Genomic DNA, 24,010 nt, shown 5'->3' with positions numbered 1-24,010 from the left:
AATGCTTTTTGGGGAAAATAATAGTTCCTCCTTCTCCCCATGGCTGCTCCTAAAGAGGAGGCTGAGCAGCTGGCATTGCCTGTCATTGAGAGGATTTGGAAGAGCTCTGAAGAAATGAGGACACAAAGCTCAGTCGGGTCCCACCAGAATGGGGGCATAAGCGATGCAAGCTTAAATGTGGGTGACTTCTCTATGCCTCTTCAACCCTCTCCAGGGAGGATGATTGCCTCTGCTCTGCCCCGAAGCGAGGTGGGAGCTGGGTTGGGTGGGCTCCTGAAGCACCCTGTTCTGGGGTCCGGTGTGTGCACCTCTGTGAGTCCCCTCGAGTCAGTGGGCATGATGAAGGTGACCCGGCCTCGCTCTCCACCTAACACCGTAGGTTCCCGGATAGTGTATGACCTAGCCTGTGCTCAGACTTCAGTACTGGGAAGCTCAAGTCTTCACAGCCCATTAATGACTATGAGAGTGCAACCCACCTCTTCTGCCCTCTGATCTATTCCTTTGGAATTTCTCAGAGAAAAAATAGACTCCATCTCCCATAAGACAGTGATGGGACTGGGCCCCTTATGGGACCATGGGGGAGACAGGGTGGCATAGGAGTTAAGCCTATAGGCTCCAGAGTGCCCAAGAGTTCATTACTTGTCTCAACTGCCGTTTAGCCTTGGGCAAAGAAGTTGACCTCTCTGACTTTATTTCCTCATCTATAAAATGGCTAGAGAGAGTTGTAGTGAGGATTAAATGAAATAATGTTCATAATAGTTAGTTTTAGGTTAATTCCCCAAGACCAGGCGTAGTGATTGGCATAGTAACTATGTTCAGCACAGTGTCTGGAAGGTACCTACACACTTTACTGACAGTTCCAGTACTGTTCTTGTGAATGTCATTACCTCCTCTCTAAAGTCTAATTCATTGTCTCTTGACCATTCCCGAGGTGTAATGGCACCTGGTCCATTGACATCTTCCCTGCTCAGCCACACTGCTGCCGCCCTGTGGGCACTGGCCCTGAGCACTGTAGTCTTTGCTGCACGTCCCCCCTCTGGATAGCTTTGGACATTTTGTCACCACTAATATCTACCATTGTCTATCAGAAGCCCATTATGCAGAGCCAGCTTAAATCTCTTTATATGCAGGGTCACAAACCAGAGCCTATGGTCATTTTCTAATTGATCTCTCAATAGTCTCAAAGCTCCACGTGAAAGTAGATTTACCGCTCCTCTTGAAAAAAAATCAACTTGGGCCACACCAGGCCTGTGATCTTGCATGGTCTCCACTGTGTGACCAAGTCGAGGCTGCTTTGTTACGATGAGGCACTCCGGGGCCACTACTTCTATGTTGTAGCTGCTCCCTGCTCCCAGGGATCTGAGTAATGAGGGGTGGACCCAGTTCACACACAGGGTGTCTTGATGTAGTTAGCCCAGGGGTATGATATGTGTGCCAGGTGCCCACGTTGGTAGCAAGATTCAGAGCTGCCTCTTTCCTAGCCTCTCTGCCTGGCCCTTGCAGGTGCCTGGCCTTGGCACCCACAGTTGCACAGTCGGGTGGACATCTGTCAGCCCTCTTGCCCTCTTGTCACCAGTGCTCATGGAATAAGAGGGCAGCTGGGTGCCTTGGGCACTCAGAAAAGAGGCCTTGGGACCTGGCTTCTGAGGGCTCTCTGGTATTGTCGCTCTAGATGCGGTTGCAGAAAGGGGTCGTGGCTGTCAATGGTCCCTTGGCCTATGTTTCCCAGCAAGCCTGGATCTTCCATGGAAATGTGCGAGAGAACATCTTATTTGGAGAGACGTACAATCACCAAAGGTAATAGAGCTCGTAAAGGATGAGGGAGGCCCGGTGATAGCTGGTCTACTCAGGCAGGCGCTGATGTCATTGGTAATGTCGGCTATGGGGGTTCCTTTAATGAGATCTGGGGAAACTCACAGGATCTACACAGGCGCTGGGTTTTCTCTCCTTGGCCCAGGAGTTTAGGAGAGGCACATCCTGCAGACCTGTGACTGCATGGTACAGTGAGAAGAGCCTGCATAGTACCATATGTTCTGAGGTTCTCTGTAACAGGGCATATGTTGTCTGACTAGAGAAAAATGCAATTTTGATTTAGGCGAAGTAACCAAAACTTTGCTTGAGGTCACAAGCAGGAGGCATGCAATTAGTCAGCCTTGACCTTGTTAAGTCACACAGTGGCACTGTCGGAATATTTTGTTGTTGCTGTCCTCAAAATGGTCTAATGAAATATGACAAAGTTCTGGCTATACTTATTTCATGTTGGGCCATTATCATTAAGATCTGAAAAGTAATGCCTTCTTAGGGCTCTTTGCTAACTCTGACATGGTGTCATGTAATTCTCCCATATGAATCCATCTAGACCCAGCTAGGGGAGATTACATTACATTACATTACACCCTCATTTCATAGATGAGGAAGCTGAAGCCCAGACAGGCAAGTTGACTGGCCCAAGACCAAAGCTATTAAGTGGTAGACTTGACTCTTGGACTTGTGTCTTGAGATTCAGTATCATTTGTTCCCCTTGGAGCTGCCTGACAGCCAGGCTACTCAGAAACTTCCTCAATACCATGGTACCCAAGTAAGAAGAAAGTTGATCTTAGGAATCCACTTACAGTTTGGACTTTCTCCTCTCATTTTTGGAACCCACAAACCCTGCCCCCATGGTTGGCATTGGCCAGCAGGTATATTCTGAACAGGGCGTCAGTTAACCTCTCCTTCCCTGGCTGACACTCCTCAAGAGGAGGCGCAGATGTGACAGAAAGTTCTGATCAGGGGTAGAAGTCTTTGACACCAGCCATATTGCTCTGCTCAGACTCTTGACCACAACCCCCTCGGGATACCTTTACATCCACAAAAGCAGGCCAGAAGAAGAGTGACTTCATTTACCAATACGGAAGTGCAGAGGGCAAATGTTTTATCAAATGCCTTCCATGCACTGGGAACTATGAGAGACATAGCCATGTCTCTCGAATCTTTGCTCCAACTGTAGTTATTTTTGCATTGCTGGGACAAACATCAGACCAGTAGCAACTTATGGGAGGAAAGGGTTTATTTCAGGCTTCCAGAATCCAGGAGACATTCTATTATGGTGGAAGAAGCTTGTCTACCTCCATAGATTCATAGCAGAGAGACACCAGCAACAGCCAGCAAACACGAACAGCTAGAGATCCTTATACACCCTAGGGCTGGTCTACAAGATCTGCTCCCAATGACATCTCCTCCAATAGGCTACTGGAGACTTAAGTAGGAAGCTTAACCTTAATCAAATATTCCTGAGACTATGGGGAGTGGGGGTAAACACATTCACATTCAAACCACCACAGCTTCTTAGGGGCTTGTATTAGAAACTTAGGCATCACTGTGACGGAAACCAGTAAAGGAAGATTTGTTTTGGCTCATGGTTTCAGAGAGGTTGAGTCCATTATGGTAGGAAGGCATTGTGGAGTAGCTCAGTTCATGGCCGTGGGAGTGTGTGGCAAAGGCTGTTTACACCATAGCAGTCCATGAAGCCGAACAGGAACCCAAAGGCCAGTTGGATCTAAACCTCACAGGCCCAACTCCAGTGACCTACTTCTCCCTCCCCCAACAGCACCATCAACTGGGGAGCAAAACACGAGCCTATGGAGGATATTTCAGAGCTTGGGTCCAGAAGGGGCTAAATGCTACTCACAGAAATGGCAGCGTGTCAAGGGGGGATGTGCTGAGTGGTGCAGGCTTGGCTGGAGTGTTCAAAGACAGCAGAGGTCATGAGGGACCAGGGAAAATTGAATTAGTCCTGGAAGAGTGCCTGGGTGCATCCTTTGTAGGAGGTATTGTTAGCAAAGCTTTGGCTTCTGGGGTAGAAACTGCGGCTCTTAGAGCCACAAGAACCAGAGGGGTGGAAGATGGGAGGTTAGAGAGGTAAGGATGTGCTGAGCAACCTCAGCCTCACAGTTAAAGGTAATAATATCAACTCCACTGATAGAGAATTTGCAGCACAAGCCATTGTGCTGGTGGCCTTGCTTGTGATGGCCAATCTCAGTTGTCAGTTTAGAATTACCGTGGAAACAAATCCCTGGGAATGAGTGTGAGGGATTTTTTTTTTTTTTTTAGATTAGGTTAAATGAGGTAGGAAGGCCCACCTAAATGAGGGTGGCACCATCTCAAGAGTGGGCCATCCTAGACTGCATAAAGAGGAGAGAGCTGGCTGAGCACCAGCATTCATCTCTCTCTGTTTCCTGACTGAATGTCACCAGCTGCTCCATGCTCCCGCTGCATGCCTTCCCTGACACCATGGACTGCATGCCCTCAGCTACAAGCATTTCCTCCTTAAGTCGCTATTGTCAGGGGTGATTTGTTGCAGCAACCAGTGACTGATTAATTGTGTCATACTGCATGGAGAGTGGAAGAGACTGCATCCCCAGGGAGGTACAGTCACTTGTTAAGTCACCCTTCTGAATTCAAACCCAGGCCATTCTGATTTGAAAACCTTTGGCCATTTTGTATGCTATAGAACCAAGTTGACACATGGACCTGATGCTCAGGGCTATGCCAGGATCTGCACTGGAATCTGTCAAGGGGCCAATGTGACACCCAAAGGGCAGCTTCTCATGTCTGCCACATGCTCTCCCTTGCGTCTGCCCTTTTACTGGGAAAGTGCGGGGACTAAATAATGTAAAGCCCACTCTCTGTCATACCTCAAAGAAAGGAGGACCTTGAAATTGATGGTAATGATGATAATGAGATGATAATGATGAAGATGGTGAGGATGAGGTCATTAATCATTTACTCACCAACCACCCCCAGCAGAAGCAGGCAGCTTGTCAAGTAAGACATAATCCTTGGACCTAGTTGTGGGGTCTGATAGTTACTTGGATGGAACATCACCACAATTGCTGCCAGGCACACCAGCCCTTCAGTGCAGTGGCCGGTTTCTGACAATGTGGTGACTGTGGTACCCCTGGGACAAGTCTTCTCATGGTGAGGATGTCTGGGACTGAAGTACACAGCAAATAGGAGCTTACATATCCCACCAGATCCTGGGTGCCAGAGTTCCCAAGGGTTGGACTTCTTTCTGGGCATGAGTAGAATTTTTATGTTCATTAGAACAAGGTGCTTGTCCCAGCAGCTTGATTGTACCTAGATGGCAGGGCCTCAGAACTCAGATTCCCAAGGCTTGACAAGGGGGTGATGCTGAGGGAGAAAGCAGAGAGCTCAGGAGGCCCCAGAAGTAGGGTCCCACTCCTGCTTGGCTTCTGTCCCCTTAGATGGCATCCTCTGTCTCATTGTCCTATTTTCTCCAGCTGCAAGGAGTGAAAGGTGGCTTGAGGCTCTCTGCACGGAAGGGCTCAGTAGATGTCAGGGTTGACACCTGTAATCACCCATCCCTAAGCTGCTCCACTGCACACATCTCTTGTTCCATTCATGGTCTTGCTTCAGTTGTGCATCCCCTCAGAATCCACTTTCAATGACTTTGGTCCACGTACTCAACCCCTTTCCCTGACTCAAGGAGCAAGGTCAGCGGATGGCTCCCTTGGGATTTCACGGACACTAGCATTACCTTCCCTGCATCATAGGAACCCAACAAGGGAAGGGAACAACCCTGAGTCCCCTCTGTATCAGGTCATGGGGAGGCCCCAGGGATGAAGGGAATGGTCCCTTTGGGCCATCAAAGACAAGGCAACTGGCTTGGGAGCCTTGAACACAGCACTGGCCTGAACCTCACTTTGTTCCAGCAATAATGCCGGTGTCTTCAGAAGCAGCCCAGGACTAGTACAGGGGTCATTCTTACCATTCTGACCTCTGTGCCCACAGATATCAGCACACGGTTCATGTCTGTGGCCTGCAGCAGGACCTGAACAACCTCCCTTACGGAGACCTGACCGAGGTGAGCAGAGCTGGGAATCCCGTTAGTTCTTCTGGCCCAAGAGCCACATCTAGATGCTACAGGCATGGCTGTCAGGAAACATCAGCAACAGTCAGCCCCTGCCCATTATGAATTGTCCACCAGGGACCACGCTTGGTGAACATCACTTTGGAAGTGCTACCAAGCCTACTCTTGTGTTTGGATTAGTGTGGTCGCCTCCAGGGCCCACTCCCAATCTGCCCATCACATCAGGAAAAGTTCCTGGTGAAAACTGCTTCCTCACCTCAAGAGCCAGCTCTGTTCTCAAAGCAGAGGACAAGAGGACTCCCCACAGTTGGAGTCCTAGGAACACGTCTAGCCTCCCTGGCTGGCTCTGTGCAGCCCAGAAGTATGCTGTTGCCTCCTACACCTTGTCCCTGGGCTGCTTGTCCAAAAGACTGGCTCAGTCCTGGGTTGAGCCTGCTGATTCAGGTGACCCAGAGTCACTGTGCCGCCCTCCTCTGTCCCCTGCCCACTTGCACCCCTTTCTCTGCTGAGCCACCTGCTCTGCCTATGCTAGGGCCTTCTTTCCACCTGTCAGGAGTAGTAGGCCCTCCTGGCCATCCACTTAGCTCTGGCTTCCCCTTCCAAGATGTAAGATGTGCCTCCACACTCCTACCTGTCAGCTCAGGTATCCAGCCTCCTAGCATCTCAGGTAATCTGTCTGCAGTTCCAACCCCAAATCCACCGAGGGAGAATTTCCCAAGTCCTACCACAGTCCACAGCAATTAGTCTCCAAGCGCCACAGTTATGCTTCCCACCTAGCGCTCTGTGTATTCCAGGTGCTATTTTCATGTGTTCAAATCTCCCCGCTATAATGTGAGCTCATGACACTTTTCTTGTCTAGTTTTGTGTGTCATGCTCCGGGCATCCAGCTTAAGAGCTGAGCAGCTGAGCATGATGGAGGTTTGGGAGGATGGGCTCCTCTGAAGTAAGTGATCTAGGCTTTTCATCATTTCAGTTAATATTTACTGAGCATCTATCAGGGGTATCCAACCTTTAGACATTGTGACACAATATTTTTATTTCTCTCTACAGAGTTCATGCTTGAGAACTGCACAAAGCAGTTACAAAAATCAAGCACGCACGCAACACACACACACACACACACACACACACACACACACAAAATCTCATAATGTTTTAAATAAGTGTATGCCTTTGTGTTGGGCTACATTCACAGTTCTCCTGAGTCAGATGCAGTCTGTAAACCATGGAGTTGGACATGCCTGAGCCCATGCCCCATGTGGTGCTGGACCCAAGGGATGTGATGGTGAGCAAGGGAACATGTCCCCTGTCTTCTCAGAGCACAGAATTGCCTACAGGGGATGTTTGCTTCACAAGGAAGCAAGCAGGATTATCCTCAGGGTCCTGAGAATCTTCAGGAATCTCCTGATCTCCAAGAGCTATAGGATGGCAGCCTGGGCCCAGTGATGAGCAGTGCCATTCTCCCTGTCCACAGATTGGAGAGCGGGGTGTCAACCTCTCTGGGGGACAGAGGCAGAGGATCAGCCTGGCCCGTGCTGTCTACTCCAACCGTCAGCTCTATCTGCTGGATGACCCGCTGTCAGCCGTAGATGCCCATGTGGGGAAACATGTCTTTGAAGAGTGCATCAAGAAGACACTCAGGGGGAAGACCATTGTCTTGGTGACTCATCAATTGCAGGTGCCAGGGACATGCAGGACCCGTGAGGACTCAGGCTGGGTGTGGCACTGGCTGTACACAGAGACCCTTGTTTAAACCTGCCTTTCCCATCCAGACCATCTTCCCCGAAACATGGTGTAGAGAGGGCAGGGCATTCAGGAGACACTGACAAGTTCCCCATCTGTCTGTTCATGGCCACCATTGGTACCATCTTTGGGATCAGAGGGGACAAGCCACAGAGTAGATTCTCCAGGATCAGGTTGACTCTGAGGTCTGCATTGGCGGTGAGGAGATGGGGAGCCAGGCAGAAACAGTTTAGGCTCTACCCTTCCTCCAACAGAAGCTGGACAGGCTTGAGGCCAGGGTCACGTTGGCTGGATCGGACGGAGCTGTAGACTCCTTTGATGAAAGGCCCAGATGCCCCAGTCTTCACTTCTATAAGATAGGGAATGTCTGCCCCCAGTTGAGGAAGTGTCACCTTCAGACTTAAGAAGTGTGGACCTTGCTGAAGAAAGCAACTGGGTTTGTGCTGAGTGAGCTGGAGAATTTGGCAGGATGGGTACTGTCTTTGTTCCATCTGTCCCCCACACAAGTCCTGAATATCTAGTGGCAATCTAGGACCTGTCTCCATCTCCATCTCATGCAAGCCAGGATTACCCTCTCTTGCTGTCTCCCTCTACTTTTAGCCATGGAAAATCCCCAAGTCTCTAGATAGGTTTTTTCTCTTCTTCCTTCTCTTCCTTCCAACCCCCTCCCTCCCTCCCTCTCTCTGATCTGCCCTGCTGGAGAGGACATCCCATGGACATGAAGAGGTGGCCCACTGGGACAAGGGTACAGAAGGCCTGCCTCCTTGTCCAGCAGACTTGGTCTGAGGGCAGGGGGCAATTCTCATTGCCATCCAAGGGTGAGTCCAGCTGGTAGGGTGGGGGTGAGGCAGAAAATGAAGTTGCCATGGCTGTAGGACACTGCAGCCAGTATGTTAGGACAGTAGCCGAGGCCAAGCGGACCATCATGAAAAGGGAGGAGTGTTTCGAAGACCCAGAAAACTTGGCTTTACCTGAGCACCACAGAATGAGCTCGAAGCATTTAAATTTTGCCCTTGAAAGTTGTCTTGTTTCTTTGGCTGGTTATCCACTACATCCAGGAAGCAATGAGTTAGACTGGTTGATCAGGAGCTCCTAGGTCCTCTGCTGGTCAAGGGTCAGGGTGGAGAAGGTTGGGTCCCATCTGGATTTCCATGTGGTGACCGGATATGAACTCTGGTCCAGCCAGGGTGTAAACGCGGTAACCACAGCTCTAGTCTATGAATATTCAGTTTTCACCCTGGGGCAGCTGTCCTCCTGGAGGGCTCTAGGAACCCAGAGGATAATGCCTTGCTCCTGACAGGTGTGGGTCAGAGTTGTCCCTCCAGGAGTCGTTCTAGAGGGGAAATCGCAGCTCGAGTTGCGGTCCATCTTTGAACCCTATGAAGTAGAAGCCTGATCTTAGCTAAGCAAGCTATTTCTTGCTTAGGCGCAGTCTTCTCATTAGACCTTTCCCCAAGGTCATTTCAGCTCACTTTTTGCATGTTGGAAAGTGCAGGCAGCCAGCAGGTGGCGCCAGAATCCTGATCCAGTCATCCCATCCTCTGTGGGGGAGGAAAGGAGAGGACTCAGAACTGGAGCCCTGGGGCTTTTTCATAACATTTCTCTGCTGCTTTTTAACTCCCAGTGCTCTGGAGCAGCTAGACAGGATGATCGCTCTTCTACTTACTTGGAGAAGCAAATGAAGTGAAGGCCAGTGGCCTGCTGCTGATACCTACCTGGGGGTGAGATCCATGAGCATTTGCAGGGCAAAGCTGTAGTAAACCGAGGGCCTGGTGGCCAGAGGCGCCTTGGCTGTGCCTTTCCTGGGCTGGGCTGCGACCCTAACAGAGGCTGACAAGGCCATGGGCTGCAAGAGGCCCTACATGCTTCCTTCTCCTACCTAAAATATCAGCTGGTAACAAAATTGTTTGCTTCCTTGCAGTAAGAGTTGCAGGAGGTTTAACGGTAAGACAGCAGATCAGGCCGTGAACCATTAGGGTATGCTGACAAAGGCTACGAGGTTATAGGAACGACTCGGTCAGAAAGTGTCTCCACTGGACACGAACACTCAGGCTTGGGCTGCCTGGGGAAGAGGATAGGCGCTGGGACTGTCCATCTGGAGAAAACACAGAGGCCGGGCAAGCTGTCAGAATTGCTTGTGTTGCAATACTTGGACACTATCCGTCCACCGTGTCAGTGTACAATGACCAGTCCTGATAGGATTCTAGTTGAGAGCACACAAGTGTAATTTGGCCTTGGCTGGAGCCAGCAGTGCAAGGGGAGATCTCTGGTCCTCATGCAAAGGCGTTCCTTAGGTGGCACCGTGTTGAGTCTCACAGCATCTTGCCTGCCTCTAGGAGGGGGCTTCCTGCTCTTTGATGGCTTGGTCCCATGGGGAGAGCTCTGCCTGATCCCAAAATGGAAGGGAATCTGGACTCTTTGATCACAGGACTGCTGTGGAGGTAAAGGAAACTTGAATCAGAAAAAATAAAACAGCAGAAGCTTTTTGGGTAAAATGGGAAATTCCCATATTGATGTAGCCGTACATTTATTGTACTCTGAAAGCTGGTGTGAACTTGGACTTTGGAGTGTGGCCTGTGACTTGGTCTGTATCCCTTAGGCTCAGAAAGGCTGGGGACTGAGGTGTTATAAGTGGGGGTCAGGGTGAGATCGTGTTCCTCTCTACCAAACTGTCTGACTTCTTAGCAGGGCAGTTCATGTGAGGAGAAGAAGTCAAGGAGGGTTCAGTTGCTTCACGGTGGCAGCCAGAGTTCAGCTTTGGCACTCTGAGGACTTTGGGAACTAGATCAGTGGTTCTCAGCTGGGGCCTCCAGGGGGTGGTTGTCAATGTTTGTAGACATTTTTGTTTGTCACTACTGGGGAAAGGAGTGTTACTAGCCTCCAGAGACCAGAGAGATTACCAAATAGCCTACAATTCACAGGACAGTGCCCCAAGACAAGGAGTGATTTGACTTGTCATGTCAATAGTGGCAAGGGGGAGAAGCCATGGAACTAGGTGGGCCTGGGCCATAGCTGAATGAGAACTTGGTGTGGCATCTTCTCGCTCGTACCAAGGCAGAAGTTCACAGTGGCACTGTACTGTCTCTGCAGTTCCTAGAGTCTTGTGATGAAGTCATTTTACTAGAGGATGGGGTGATTTGTGAAAAGGGAACCCACAAGAAGTTAATGGAAGAGAGAGGGCGCTATGCAAAGCTGATTCACAATCTCCGAGGGTTGCAATTTAAGGTAACTCTGTGAGCCTGGCTGGGGGAGATTGAGAGCCTGCCTTCATGACTTCCTACCTGGGAGAGCTCTGTCATTTAAGCTTTCAGAAGGAATTTCCTTTTCTCTCCAGGATCCAGAGCACATTTACGATGAAGCCATGGTAGAAACTCTGAAGGAGAGCCCTGTTTGGAAACATGAAGAAACTGGTATGATCAGACTTAGAGACTCTTCCCTCCTGTAATGCCCCTGACTTTTGAATGGAGACAGACGTTTTCTTTTTAATTTCTCACTTTAGTCTTGTCTTCAGGAGATGAGAAAGATGAAGGAAAAGAGCCTGAAACAGATTCAGAATTTGTAGACATAAAAGGTATTTGCCATCTGTTCCCTTGGCTGTGTTACCTAGAAGTGCATGATGGGTATCTACTGTTGGGGACCGAAAGGTATAGGTATCATCGATGTTGTTTGAGGCAGGTTGACTTGAATGGCATATTGTATGAGCCTGACAAAGCTCATCTTTATTGTCAGTTTTGCTGGGTTGAGAAACAGCTGGGAGATCAGGAAAGTCTACTTCTGAGTTGTGTCTGATAGCTTTTCAAGAGAAAATTGCCTACGGGAGAATATCCACCCTAAAGGAGAGCAGCACCGTCCCATAGGCTGAGGGCGCAGGTGGAATAAAAGGGAAGAAAAGAGAAAGCCCCCAACAGTGTAGGCATTCTCTGTCTCTCTGCTTTCTGGCCATCCTGAGGTGAACTGCTCTACTCCACCATGCCCTTTCCACTATGAGGGACCGAAACCCCTGAAACCATGAGCCAGAATAAACCCCTTCTCTCTCTCTCTCTCTCTCTCTCTCTCTCTTTCAATGTAGGATCTCACTCTAGCCCAGGCCAAACTCACGGCGAACTTCCTACCTCTGCCTCCCAAGTGCTGGGATTAAAGGCCTGTGCCACAACGCCCGGTTCCCCCTTCTCCTTTTAAATATCATCTCTGAGCTCTTTGGTCACAAGGATGAAAAATCATACATGGAGCAAGAGTCCAAATTCTGGTTTGTCCCTTGAGTAGTTCTGAGATTGGGTAAGATACTTGACTACTCTGAACCCAAGTTTTCTGATTCATAAAGTGGGGAAATAATAGTGCTGACCTTATGAATTCTTACAAGGGTTAAATAATGAACTGTACACAAAGGGCTTAGCACAGTGCCTGAAACATAGTGTAGCAGTTACCTTTGTGTCTCTGGGACAAAACATCCCATGAAAAGCAGCTGATGAGAGGAAAGGGTTTATTCTAGCTTATGGGTTTGAAGGGAAGTTTCATCGTGGCAGGCAAGGTCTTCTCTCAATGACACGACCCCTCCAGCACAGCTCCACCTCCCAAAGGCTCCATCACTCTCCCAAATTGCCACCAGCTGAGGACCAGGCACCAAAAGTACATGAGGCCATAGGGGACATTCCATGTTCAGAACACCGCACACAGCCACCTTTAGTACTTTGGATTGTCGTCTGCTGGAAAGGGCAAAGCAATGTCTAGAAATGGACCAGAAGTGAAGCTAGCCCAGAGCTGCCCCCTCTCGCCATGGGAAACACTGAGAAAGGATTGAGAAGCAAGGCAGGGATCAAGGGTGGATCACATTCTTCATTCTTCTGACAAATAATTCTGAACGTGATCACGAGTGCCAGGTCCTAAGTTACACTAGGAGAGATGTCTTTGTTCACAAGGTCTTATGGTCTGGTGGAGTCCCAGTCAAGTAGGGAGGTGCGAGAAACTGGGACAAGAGTAATGAGGCACTGGCGTGGGTATAACAAGCCGGGGAGGGCTTCAAGGAGGAGGCAGACTTCCTTTGCCCTGGTCTTTTAGGGATGGATAGGAATTTCGTAGGGACTGTGCAGAGAGAAGGCGGGAGAGAGTGTAGAGGGCTTGTGGATGGGATCTTAAGGGGCTTCCATAAGAGGAAGAGAGAGAGGCCATCTCTCCTCCTTACACTGTGCTACCCATCCTTTGCTCGTTTCCCGAGCACCCGCTCCCTGCCCCGCCCTGTGTCTTCAAAGTGCACACAGTGGGTTGTCTTTCTGTTAAGAGCTCTGTTACTCACCAATGTGTAGCTGGGGGGATAAAAGGGTACCTTTTGGTCAGGTGTAGTGGCATGCACCTGTAATCCAGTACCAGGGAGGCTGAGGCAGAAGGATCATGAATTCAGGGTTCACCTGGGCTGCTTAACAAACCCTGGCTCCCAAACAAACAAAATCAATCAATCCATGTCATTAAATTTAAAATGGCAGTTGTTTTTTTCAAGCCCACCATCGTCTTATGTATTTGTTAGAAATGAAAAGACCTCTCTTCCAATGAAATTATACTGCTTATCAAAGGGACGGCATACCCAGCTTGAATTTAGTGCATTGAAATATGAAGGGGGAAAGTCTTTGGATCCATGGAACCTGGCACTGTTGAGGCTGCTGTGGCATATGCATGCGCACTTGGAAATACAACTTATTTTTACAGCTTCTAAGTCTTCCCCGGGCTGAAAGGAAGTGCCCAGACTTTTCTCCTATGCTCTTGGGCAACTTTATTTCCATGAGGACTTTGCCTTCCCTTTGGGGAGTAGGGCAGCCTGGGCCAACCATATGGAGGGATCCAGGAGTCCACACAGCAGCTGGGTAGGAAAATGCCCTGGGATTCCTTCTGTTTGTTGTGAGCATTGAGAGGATGAGCAGGGTAAAAGTAAGTGTGAGTGTCCATGTCACCACATGACCAAGTCAACAACTTCCGCATGCCAAGGCTGCACCCACTGACTGTAAAAGCCAGGCTTTCTCTGGTTAGGAAATTAATACCACTATGGAGTAGCCCTTCCCCCAAGTGGGCAAGAAGAGTTGGTACAGGGACACCCTAATCTCTCTCAGCACATGAAAAGGCTCCAAGGTAGATGTCTCTATATGACTTGGTTCCATCTCTCTGTCTCTCTATGTGGAGGTTAAGGTGCCCACAGTGGTCCCTGGCTTGGCCATCTGACTTTCACCTTGTCCTCCCATCCTGACAACCATTAGCTCCCAAATGAGCTTCAGTCATACCCTCCATATCTCCAGGGATTGGTTCCAGGACCTCCATGGATACCAAGGTGCTCAAGACCCTTACATGAAATGGCCCAACATGTGCACGAAATCCATGTACATCCCCCTACATTTGATATCACTTTGATTTCAGTTATGCAGATAATGTACATTTTATGTTTAATAAAACACCACATGCAATATTACTGCTATATAAATAATTATTATATTAATTAGGGGATAGTATAAGAAAAAAGTCAGCTGCTTCTTTTACCCCAGATCTTTCTTTTCACGGCCAGATTGCCTGACTCCCCAGACAGGTAGCTTGTGGGTGCAGAGAGAGCCTGCCATTTCATCTGATTGGGGTCTACTTCTGGAAGAGAGGGAACAGGCCTGCTCAGGATTTCCAGGACTGAGTCCACAGTAAACACTTGAGTTCTCACAGGGCCATAATGAAGATCAAATAAAATAAAATCAGAACAAAGCGTTAGGGGTCTGAAAGCAGGGGGAAAAGGGAAGGGTGGGTCACAGGGTCGCTTAGCAGTAGAGTGGAGTGTGCAGAAGGGGCGGGCCGGCCTCACTGCCCACCCACCCCAGCTGGCGGCTTTGTGTTTGTCTCCATAGTTCCAATGCACCAGCTTGTCCAGAGCGAATCCCCCCAGGAAGGAGTCGTGACCTGGAAAACATATCACACGTACATTAAGGCTTCTGGAGGTCTGGTATAAAACAACGAGTTTCTTGATTTAATTTGCATTTAAAAAAATCTGTTCTTAAACTGTTGGGTTCACATTTTATGATTCCTTTACCAATTACTCTTTTTATGCTTGGGACTGCTTATCAGTGCTTTCATTCCCCCCCTACCAAAACCTAAAGTCTGATAATACAGCCTTTTAAATGGAATCATTTTTTATCTCCATTAAAGCTGCCAGGCTCCGTTTTATTGGAGCTGAGTGGGCAGCAGTTAGAAGCGAGCAATGGCTCTTCCACAAACGTGCACTCTGATTGCTGAGTGCAGGCGCAGTTGGCTCATCACACAAGAGCTTCTGCATATGCAGGTCTCTTCCCAGTGCGCCTAGAGAGTTAGGTATTTATTTAGGATCTCATGTGCACCCCAGGCTGACCAACCTCACACTCATAATCCACCCGATTCAGCGTCCTTGGGGCTGGGATTACAGACTTGGACTATTGATTTGCTTTGAAGGCATACTGAGACGCTTCTGTTAAACGGGACACTGAATGGACATGATTAAACATGTCTGTAATGCTAGCCCTGGGGAGGTTGAGGCAGGAGGATCACCACTTTGAGGCTGGCTTTAGTTATATAGTTTGAGGCTATCCTGCACTGTATAACAAGCCCATATTACAAATAAGGAAACAAACTGCATATTGGAGGGTTTTCTAGCATATTAACAGTTTGGTCTGATTTTCCAACCACATGGAACAGATATCTTCACTGGGGCTTCAGGGGGCAATGTTCAGACATCCCGAATAAGCCTAAAGGGTAGATTCTTAAGATGGGAGGAGTTTTTTTTTTTTTTTTCCTTCAGTCTTTGAATTTCCCAAATGCCATGGTCTGGGCTCTGGGAAGGGTGCTACCCCTCACATCCATAACCCTTTGGGCCCTCTATTCCTCTGGCAGGGTACCTCTCCTCTCTCCTGGTGATGTCTTTGTTCTTCATGATGATGGGCAGCTCTGCCTTCAGCACCTGGTGGCTGGGTCTCTGGCTAGACACGGCCCCCCCGGTGAGTTTCCATCAGCAGTGTTGAGTATGCCTGTATCTTGGAGCTAAAAGATTACTAAGTGAAGAGAGGCTGTGTGCACCCACTAATGCACAACAAGCTCACCATTGTCCCCTGGACTCTTGTTGTGAAGTTCAGGTCAGTGGCTAATGTGACACAGTTTAAACTTCTGAGGTCTCTTTCTATTTTTCAAGACAAGTAGAGTGTCTGCAAGTTTATGTGCCAAATTCAGTTTTGAAGGGTTGGCTGGAAAAGACAGTGCCAGTCCAGGCCAGGATGTGGGCGACAAGTTATGTGCAGGGTAGGACAGTTCTGCAGCCTTGGCCCTAAGCATCCTCTGAGGAGGGACAAGGAAAACTGAACGCTGATTGCTGTATTTCTGCCTCTGAAGACAAAGTGGCAGCCTAGCATGTACACTGCTGGGGGCCAGAAGATTCTATATGAGTACTCTCCCAAGTTGCTCCCATAGGGAGGGAAAATGAAATGGACCCAAGTCCCTGGAAATGCTACAGGACACTCAGGAGCCTTTCCTGCCTCCCATTTTGGATGGGTCCTTCCTTGACCCTACTGGTTCATTTTGCTCTCCCTCAAGCCTGCTGGAATCTCTCCTTGCTGTTGCCCAGTGGTTTTTCTGAAACTTCAGGGAATGCTTATCTTCCAGGAAGACATTTTGGCACCATCTTTTTGCTATGACAAAGCGGGAATGCAGGGAGAGGAGGGAAGGAGGCCGTGGGACGTAGCTGCCCGAGTCCATTCCCACAGGAAGAAGTGAGCAGAGGTGGAGCGCTACCTCTGGAATGTGTACGTCCTTCCAGGTCCTCACTCCTTGAAGAGCCCTTTCCTGGAGAACCTCGGGGTGCAGGGTCTAGAGAAGTCTCCTCCTAGCCTGCTCTCTCAGTAGACCACTGAACACGCTGCAATGGTGTCAGATCCCCCGTGCTTATCCCTGGCTCCCAGGCACAACCTGCAACACAGCGAAGTGTCCTCAGCAAGCTGAGCCTTTCATCAGTAAACTCCCCAGGGATGCTTTCGCCTTGGTAGAGGCTCATCCATCAGCTAACTCTGGCGCGTACTTCCTGCATTACTGTAATCAGCAGAATGGCATTTAGAAGAAACATGCTTGTTTGCTCCCCAAAGGCATTGTTGACTTTTAGCATATAGCCCAGAGTAGAATGAAGCTGTCAGCGTCTGGGAAGGAGGAAGAGCTGGTCCCTCCCAAGAAATGATGGTCAGGCTGCATTCCCCGCCCTCACCCCCGCTTGTGGGGCAGGACTGAGTCGTGGTTTCTCGGAATCTTCTGAGAGCCTGCTGTGTCCACTAGGCTCTCTGTTATCACCAGGGACTGTGGAGCACTGTGGAAGCATCCTCACAGTTAGTCCTAGGAGAAAGGCCAGAGATAGGGCTTAGAGCTTGCCAACCCCTCCTGTGTGTCTTGAGTCTCACAGAAGGGTGGCTGCTGTTGGCCAGCTGAGCATGTTGGTGGCTGATCCCTCATCCCCTGCCCTTTCTGGGCTGCCTCTTGGAATCCACAGGCCCTGTTAGGGTTAGGACGTTCCTGGTTGGGCATCACTTCTGTAGTCTCCCGAGCCACTGGTTACATCTGGGATAGCTGTTCTGCATCTGTTCATTTGCTTTGTTTTCCACACCACAAGGTGCCTGTGGTGGTTTAAGTGCAAAATGTTCCCCCTCAGCCTCACATGTTTGTGGTTGAGTCTCAAACTTGATCCCTGAGTGGGTGGGGCCTTTGGAAAGTGGGGCCTTGCTGGAGGAGGCGTGTCACTGGGCGTGGGCCTTGAGGTTTATGAGTCCTGCCCCATTGGGTGTTCATTATCTTGCTTTTTCTACTTCCTCCCTGCTAAGATGTGATGCTCAGCTATCCTCTTGCCATGCTTTCCCCACCATGACAAAATTTCCCCTTAAAACTGTAAGCCAGAAATAAATCCTTTCCTCCTACCAGCAGCTTCTGTTCAGGTGTTTTGTCCCAGCAAGAAGCTACAGTGCCCCTGGTGGAGGAGTCCAGGCCAAGCTCCGGAGGCTCCCAGGGGGCGTGCACTTGATTTTACTCACCTGACCCATTCTTAGCAATCCTTTGCCTCTTTGTAGTTTCTTCTCTCAAGAGATTCTCTGGAATATTCCCTTTTTCTGACAGTTGACCAATTCTTGCTGCATCTCTTGTTTTGTTCCAAAGATCATCTATGAAAAAGTCAATCAGACTGTGTTTGATAATGGAACGATGCTGGTAGACACCAAACAACACATATACCGGTGGGTGTACGCGACAAGCATGATGGCTGTGCTGGTGTTCGGAATCATCAAAGGCTTCACCTTCACCAACATTACACTGATGGCTTCCTCCTCACTGCACAACAGAGTGTTTCAGAAGGTAGCACTGCCAGGGGCTACGGGCCCACCTTATCACTCAGCCAACAGGTTTTTTTTTTTTTTTTTTAAGGGCCCTATAATGTACCAGATACTGTGCTGGGCTCTGGGGATAGGATAGCTGTCCTGATCTACTCCTGCCCTACTATCTAGTTCACAAAATCTTTCCTACCTAATTACCAACTGTGAAGGCTAATTACAGGGAGCTATGGGGGCACATTGTGAGTCCTTAAGCTGTTTCGGGGGCTTTTGTAGGGAAGCCACTGTGGATCTGAGATGAACTTTCTGTCCATAAAGACTTTAGCTACAGGGACAATCTGAATGTGTTCTTTGGTCCCTTCATCCCTTTGTTATAGTGGGCAGTAGCCATTGGTTACAGAGACTCTAATCAGAGTGCACAGGTGTGTTCCATACCTTGGAGCAGAGACACACAGTGAAATGAGGCTTTTCATTGCCCTGGGGCTCAGAATCCTTCCCTCCTCCAAGAGCATTGGCCTCCTCCTTCCAGTCTGCACCTCAGACTTGGAGAGGAAACCTGACCCACAGGAGCCCCACAGAGAGGTGGAATTTCCCCCACATTCACTGGTGATGCCACAAGGCTGGAGAGGATCCATCCCACTTTTCTAGGATCTCCTGGCCTATTGGGCTGTGCTGTGCTCTGGAGGAATAAAAGGTCTGGTGTCCTGCATCTACCATTCCAGCCTGACACAGTGGCTGGGATTCACTAAACACTCACCCGGACTTGGTTTGACTCTCTGCTTTTATCCACAGGTCATAAAGAGTCCAATGAGCTTCTTTGACACAACCCCCACAGGCCGGCTAATGAACCGTTTTTCTAAAGATATGGATGAACTGGATGTGAGGCTGCCATTTCATGCTGAGAACTTTTTACAGCAGTTTTTTATGGTGATAGTAATTCTGCTAATATTGGCTGCTGTGTTTCCTGCAGTCCTTTTGGTTCTGGCTGGTCTTACCATACTCTTCATCGTTCTTTTACGGTAGGACACTACAGAACTTAAAAAGGGAAAACTAAACCCACACTCACAGTGCATATGCACGATGGGTGGTAGTCAGGTGATGTTGAATGCCTGATTTCTTCTCTGATGGTAGAACCACTGATATTTGTCACTCACCAAATACTGGGTGCTATGCTAAGGCCTTTGCCTGCATGTGGCTTTTAGCTCCTCAGCAATCACAGGAGGTAGGCAGATTATTGGGAGGTGAAGTCACCAGTCCCAAGCCAGGAATCTAGAAACCATGGTTGCTATGTATGTATGTATGTATGTATGTATGTATGTATGTATGTATATATGTATATATATATGTATATACACACACACACACACACACACACACACACACACACACACACACATATATATATATATATATATATATATATATATATTATTTATTTGAGAGAGACAGAGATAAAAAAAATCAGACAGAGAGAGTGAGTATGGGTGCACCAGGCCCTTCTGCTACTGCAGAACTCCAGACACATATGCCACCCTGTGTATCTGGCTTTATGTGAGACCTGGGGCATCAAACCAGGGCTTCCAGACTTTGCAAGCAAGTATCTAACTGCTGAGCCATCTCCCTAACCCCCTGCTGACATATTCTTTCCCACTGGGCTCCATCATTTCTGCTGTCCAAAAGGAGAGAGGAGATACTTCCTTAGTTACTCTGAATGTTGAAAAATAGCCTTCACCCTAGAGGGATGCTGGAGAAAGGTGTGGTAGACAATGAGGCTGTGTACAGCCAACTAGGGGGAAGCAGGAGGTGGCAATATTCTAGCTTCCAGGGGGCACAGTTATCCTCTGTTCCTGTGGAGGGCAAGCACAGGTTCTCAGCAGGTAGGAATATAGAGTGAAGGCAGACGTTGCCAGTCAGAAAAGTTTGTAAGAGAGTCTCAGCTTTGTCACTAAACTAGTTGAAGAACCTTGAGATGCCGCACATCTTTTTCTTTAGCTCCAAAACCTAGTCATTGAAATGTGTTCCTCACCTGCATCAGAAAGACTGCATTGAGGACCACAGGAGACTAGATGATGAATGTCTTGTCAATCAAAAATAGTATAAAATGTTAAGTGAACTTGAGAGATTCAGAGTTAGAGTAAGAGCTGATGAAGGACCAGCCATGGGTAGCTACCACAGGGCCCAGAAAACACAGATTTCAGTGCCACTTGCAAGGCAGAATCATCAAGGTTTTACAGCTGGTAGAGTTTTAGGTGTTAGGAAGATGGGGGTGATCAAGGTGTGGGGACTGATGTTCAGCAATGTGAGTGGTGTGGGAGAAGCAGTTTGGGCAATCACAACTGCTGTTTGGTTTTGGATCCAATCTCATTCATCAAGTCCAAGCAAGGAACCTATGATAATGGTGGGTGGGGGAAAGATGCACAGTGGCTGAAGAGCTGGCTTTGACTTTGGGACCAAGTGTGGTCATGAGACTTAGTGCTACTGCCCTGGGAGTTGGCAGAACCAGGGTCTCACTGTATTACCCTTGGTGGCACCGTAAAAAGACATGTTTCCAAATTGACGGATGTATGGTAATGATCAGATAAAAGTAATTTCTGAAAGCTGTTACAAAGATAAAGCATGTCATGGATACTAATACTTCATATGAATTCCCTGAGCCTCTATTCATTTCTGTAACCCCTCTGTTGGCTTGCTCTCTACTCTCCTATCTATGCTATTAATTGACCTAGTAGAAGCTTTCTAAGTCTCTTCCCTGCACCCCCACATTTTCGATAAAGACAGAAAAGACCAGGGGTTGCCTTGACTGAATTATCCAAATATTTCCGGTGAACTCATTTAAGCTCTGGGCTAATGAGGCTCCCTCTTATGCCCATGGATTTGTTTTAGCTGAAAGCCCATACGCAGGTTTGATTCTCTCATTGATAGCCAGCAAACAAGTCTCCCACTCAGCAGGGCTTCTGGGACTTCCATGTCAGGGGAGGAATCCTGTGAGGCTTCAGTTTGAAAGTCAGCTCCTGAAGCTGTCATGATGCCCATTCAAAATTGCATATGTAAATGCCTTTAGCAGGCCCTTTAGCAGGCCACACATTGACAGTCAACAGGCAGAATTTCCTCTGAGCTAGAATGAATCACTCTTTGTCTGGTCAAGTGAGCATTAAAAAAAGGTTGGCTCATATTTGGGGGCTGCACTGTTTAAAAATGTGGGGTCTTCAAAGACTAGAGCCACATCCTATGCCACAGCATGCTCTCAGGTCTCAGGTCTGAGATCCAATAAAGGAATAGTGTACTCCGTACTTTTCAGGTGCCCATCTCTCATTCGACTGGGGAGGAGGACATACTAGAGAGGATAGCAGGTCCCTCTGTTTCCCACGTATAGCACCAAAATCTGACGCAGCTATGTTCAGGATCACTGTACTGACAGAGTGTTCCCAGACATCTCACTTTGTGCTTTCTTGGCCTGTCTCATTCTCCCTGCAGCATTTTTCACCGGGGAGTCCAGCAGCTCAAACAGGTGGAGAACATTAGCCGGTCACCTTGGTTCTCCCACATCACCACCTCCATCCAGGGCCTGGGCGTCATCCATGCTTACAACAAAACGGAGGCTTGCATCAGAAAGTGAGTTACTGGGCTCTGCCTCCAGAGTCTCCCCGCCTCTTGTCCCACCCCAAACAGGAGGTACCAAGGTTCTTTGGTTCTGAGAGGGGAAAATGTAGACTGCTGTGGTGTAGAACATGGGTAAAGAGCCAGCAGGAGCAGGTAAGAGCTGTATTTTCAGTATCCCGGGTCCCAAAAGATGTGAGTTATGAGTGCTTGCTCGATGATGACCTCCATAAATGTGTGTTTCCATGTGTGTGTGTGTGTGTGTGTGTGTGTGTGTGTGTGTGTGTGTGCACATGCATGTATACATGTTCACAGTACTGGGGATAAATGCAGAGCTTATGCATGCTCAGTAAGCACTTTACCTCTAACATGTACTACCACTCCAGGACATGGTGTTACATGTTTTATTTTTTTAATTCTTGTTTTCTTTATCTTTAAACTTTTTTCTTAAATTATTTTATATGAGAGAGAAAGAGAGAGGCACACCGGGGCCTCCAGCCACTGAGATCAAACTCCAGACGTGTGTGTCATTCTGTGTGCATGTGCCACCTTGTGTGCTTGTGTCACCTTGTGCATCTGGCTTATGTGGGACTGGAGAGAGTTGAACATGAGTCCTCATACTTTGCAGGCAAGCACCTTAACTGCTAAGCCATCTCTCCAGCCCCCTTTTATATATACACACACAACTTCTGTACTTACAGACAACAAACCAGGATATTTTCCTCCCCTCCTCCACTTTCCCCTTCATAACTCTGCTCTCCATCACATCCATCATATATATCATATCCACCATATCCCCTCCCTCTCTCCATTAGTCTCTCTTGTTGATGACATCATCTTTTTCTCCCATTATGAGGGTCTTGTGCAGGTATTGCTAGGCACTGCAATACCAGGGATATCGAGGCCAATTTCTGTCCAGACAGTTGCATGTAAGGAGTGGTACCCTTCCTTTTGCTCTTACATTCTTTCCACCACCTCTTCCGCAATGAACTCTGAGCCTTGGAAGATGTGAGATGTTGCAGTGCTGGAAACTCCTCTGTCCCCTCTTCTTAGCACCATCTTGCCTTTTGGGTCATCCCAGTGATCATTGTCATCTGAAAAGAAATGCTTCTTTAATCAGAAATGAGGGTAGCATTGGTATATGCATATGAACATTAAGCGTCAGTCCTCCCCCCCCTTTAAAATTTGTGTGTGTGTATGCATGTTGGTGTGTGGGGCATGTGTATATCACAGTATGTGTGGAGGTCAGAGGGCAACTTTTGGGTTAGCCTTTGCCTTTCTAACTCATTGGAGGCAGAGTTTCCCTGTCTGGATTCTCTCTGGCTGTTCTTTGCTGAATTTCCCATGAGCTATACCAGAAACTCGCTTCCATATTTTACATGGGATCAAAAGTTTGAACTCTGTTACTCCAACTTGAGTGCTGTATTCACTAAACCATCTCCCCATCCCCTATTTTTCACTTTTTTTTTTTTAAAATTATTTGGGAGAGAAACACACAGAGAGAGGCACAGGCAGAGGGAGAGACAGAGAGAAGAGAATGGGCATGCCAGGTCCTATAGCCACTGTAAATGAACTCCAGATGCATGTGCCACCATGCGTATCTGGCTTTATATGTGTTCTAGAGAATCCATCCTGGGTCCTCAGGCTTTTCAGGCAAGCGCCTTAACTGCTAAGCAATCCTCCAGCTCTATTTGTCACTCTTAAATGTTGAAAACATGTTCAAGAAAATAAGGAAAAGCATGAAGAAGAAAGTAACTCATGGGCCTCAAATCCTGATTCTGTTTGTATTTTCATGCCCATTTAAAAAATTTATTTATCGCCGGGCGTGGTGGCGCATGCCTTTAATCCCAGCACTCGGGAGGCAGAGGTAGGAGGATTGCCATGAGTTCAAGGCCACCCTGGGACTACAGAGTTAATTCCAGGTCAGCCTGGACCAGAGTGAGACCCTACCTCGAAAAACCAAAAAAAAAAAAAAAAAAATTTATTTATTTTTATTAATTAGTTTTGTACTCAAGTGAATACAGTCAAGTTGGTACCATTGTTAGGCTTTTCAAGGTCCTACTCCCTCCCCTTGGCCCCTCCTTGTTGAGGTATATAGGTCATGCATTGTGGAATTAGCCCACAGTTATGGGTAGAAATGTATCTGAGTATCATGACCCAAAGTGTGGCTCTGACATTCTTTCTACCCCCTCTTCCACAAAATTTCCCTGAGCCATCTTGGGTACATTTTGGGTCTGCTTCAGTGATGAAGTCTTAGGAGCCTCTGTGTCTCTGCATATCTGATTTGGTAGGAGTTGATTGTTCTCTGTGTCGATCTCCTTCACTCTTGTGCTGGTACCAGGTTCACCACAAAAACAGCACCCTTGCTTGTTTTACCAATTATTCTTAGTTTCAGCTGGGGCCCTTTTGAGGTATGATGAGGTGGTTCTCTCCTTAGGATCTGCATCTATTTGAAAAA

The 24,010-nt window shown here is 48.2% G+C and overlaps 1 protein-coding gene across 3 annotated transcripts in view; it reads left to right on the top strand.

Moving 5' to 3' along the window:
• The window catches only part of Abcc12 (ATP binding cassette subfamily C member 12), an 80,978-nt gene that overhangs the window by 24,194 nt on the left and 32,774 nt on the right, over positions 1–24,010 (top strand). Inside the window, exons 11-21 of one of the 3 annotated variants that reach the window (XM_012950214.2) lie at positions 1,673–1,797; positions 5,794–5,866; positions 7,347–7,550; positions 10,706–10,840; positions 10,950–11,025; positions 11,115–11,186; positions 14,482–14,571; positions 15,497–15,619; positions 17,802–17,980; positions 18,748–18,974; positions 21,430–21,567. In XM_012950214.2, the coding sequence (XP_012805668.2) occupies positions 1,673–1,797; positions 5,794–5,866; positions 7,347–7,550; positions 10,706–10,840; positions 10,950–11,025; positions 11,115–11,186; positions 14,482–14,571; positions 15,497–15,619; positions 17,802–17,980; positions 18,748–18,974; positions 21,430–21,567 (1,442 nt within the window). Of the gene's footprint in view, positions 1–1,672; positions 1,798–5,793; positions 5,867–7,346; positions 7,551–10,705; positions 10,841–10,949; positions 11,030–11,109; positions 11,187–14,481; positions 14,572–15,496; positions 15,620–17,801; positions 17,981–18,747; positions 18,975–21,429; positions 21,568–24,010 lie in introns of those variants that run through there. The other 2 variants (XM_045136603.1, XM_045136609.1) reach the window with 2 other exon arrangements.

The sequence above is a fragment of the Jaculus jaculus genome, chromosome 1, assembly GCF_020740685.1.
Source record: "Jaculus jaculus isolate mJacJac1 chromosome 1, mJacJac1.mat.Y.cur, whole genome shotgun sequence".
NCBI classification, from domain to species: domain Eukaryota; kingdom Metazoa; phylum Chordata; class Mammalia; order Rodentia; family Dipodidae; genus Jaculus; species Jaculus jaculus.
The sequence above is the reverse complement of the archived record's forward strand: the minus strand, read 5'-3'. Positions and strand labels throughout refer to the sequence as shown.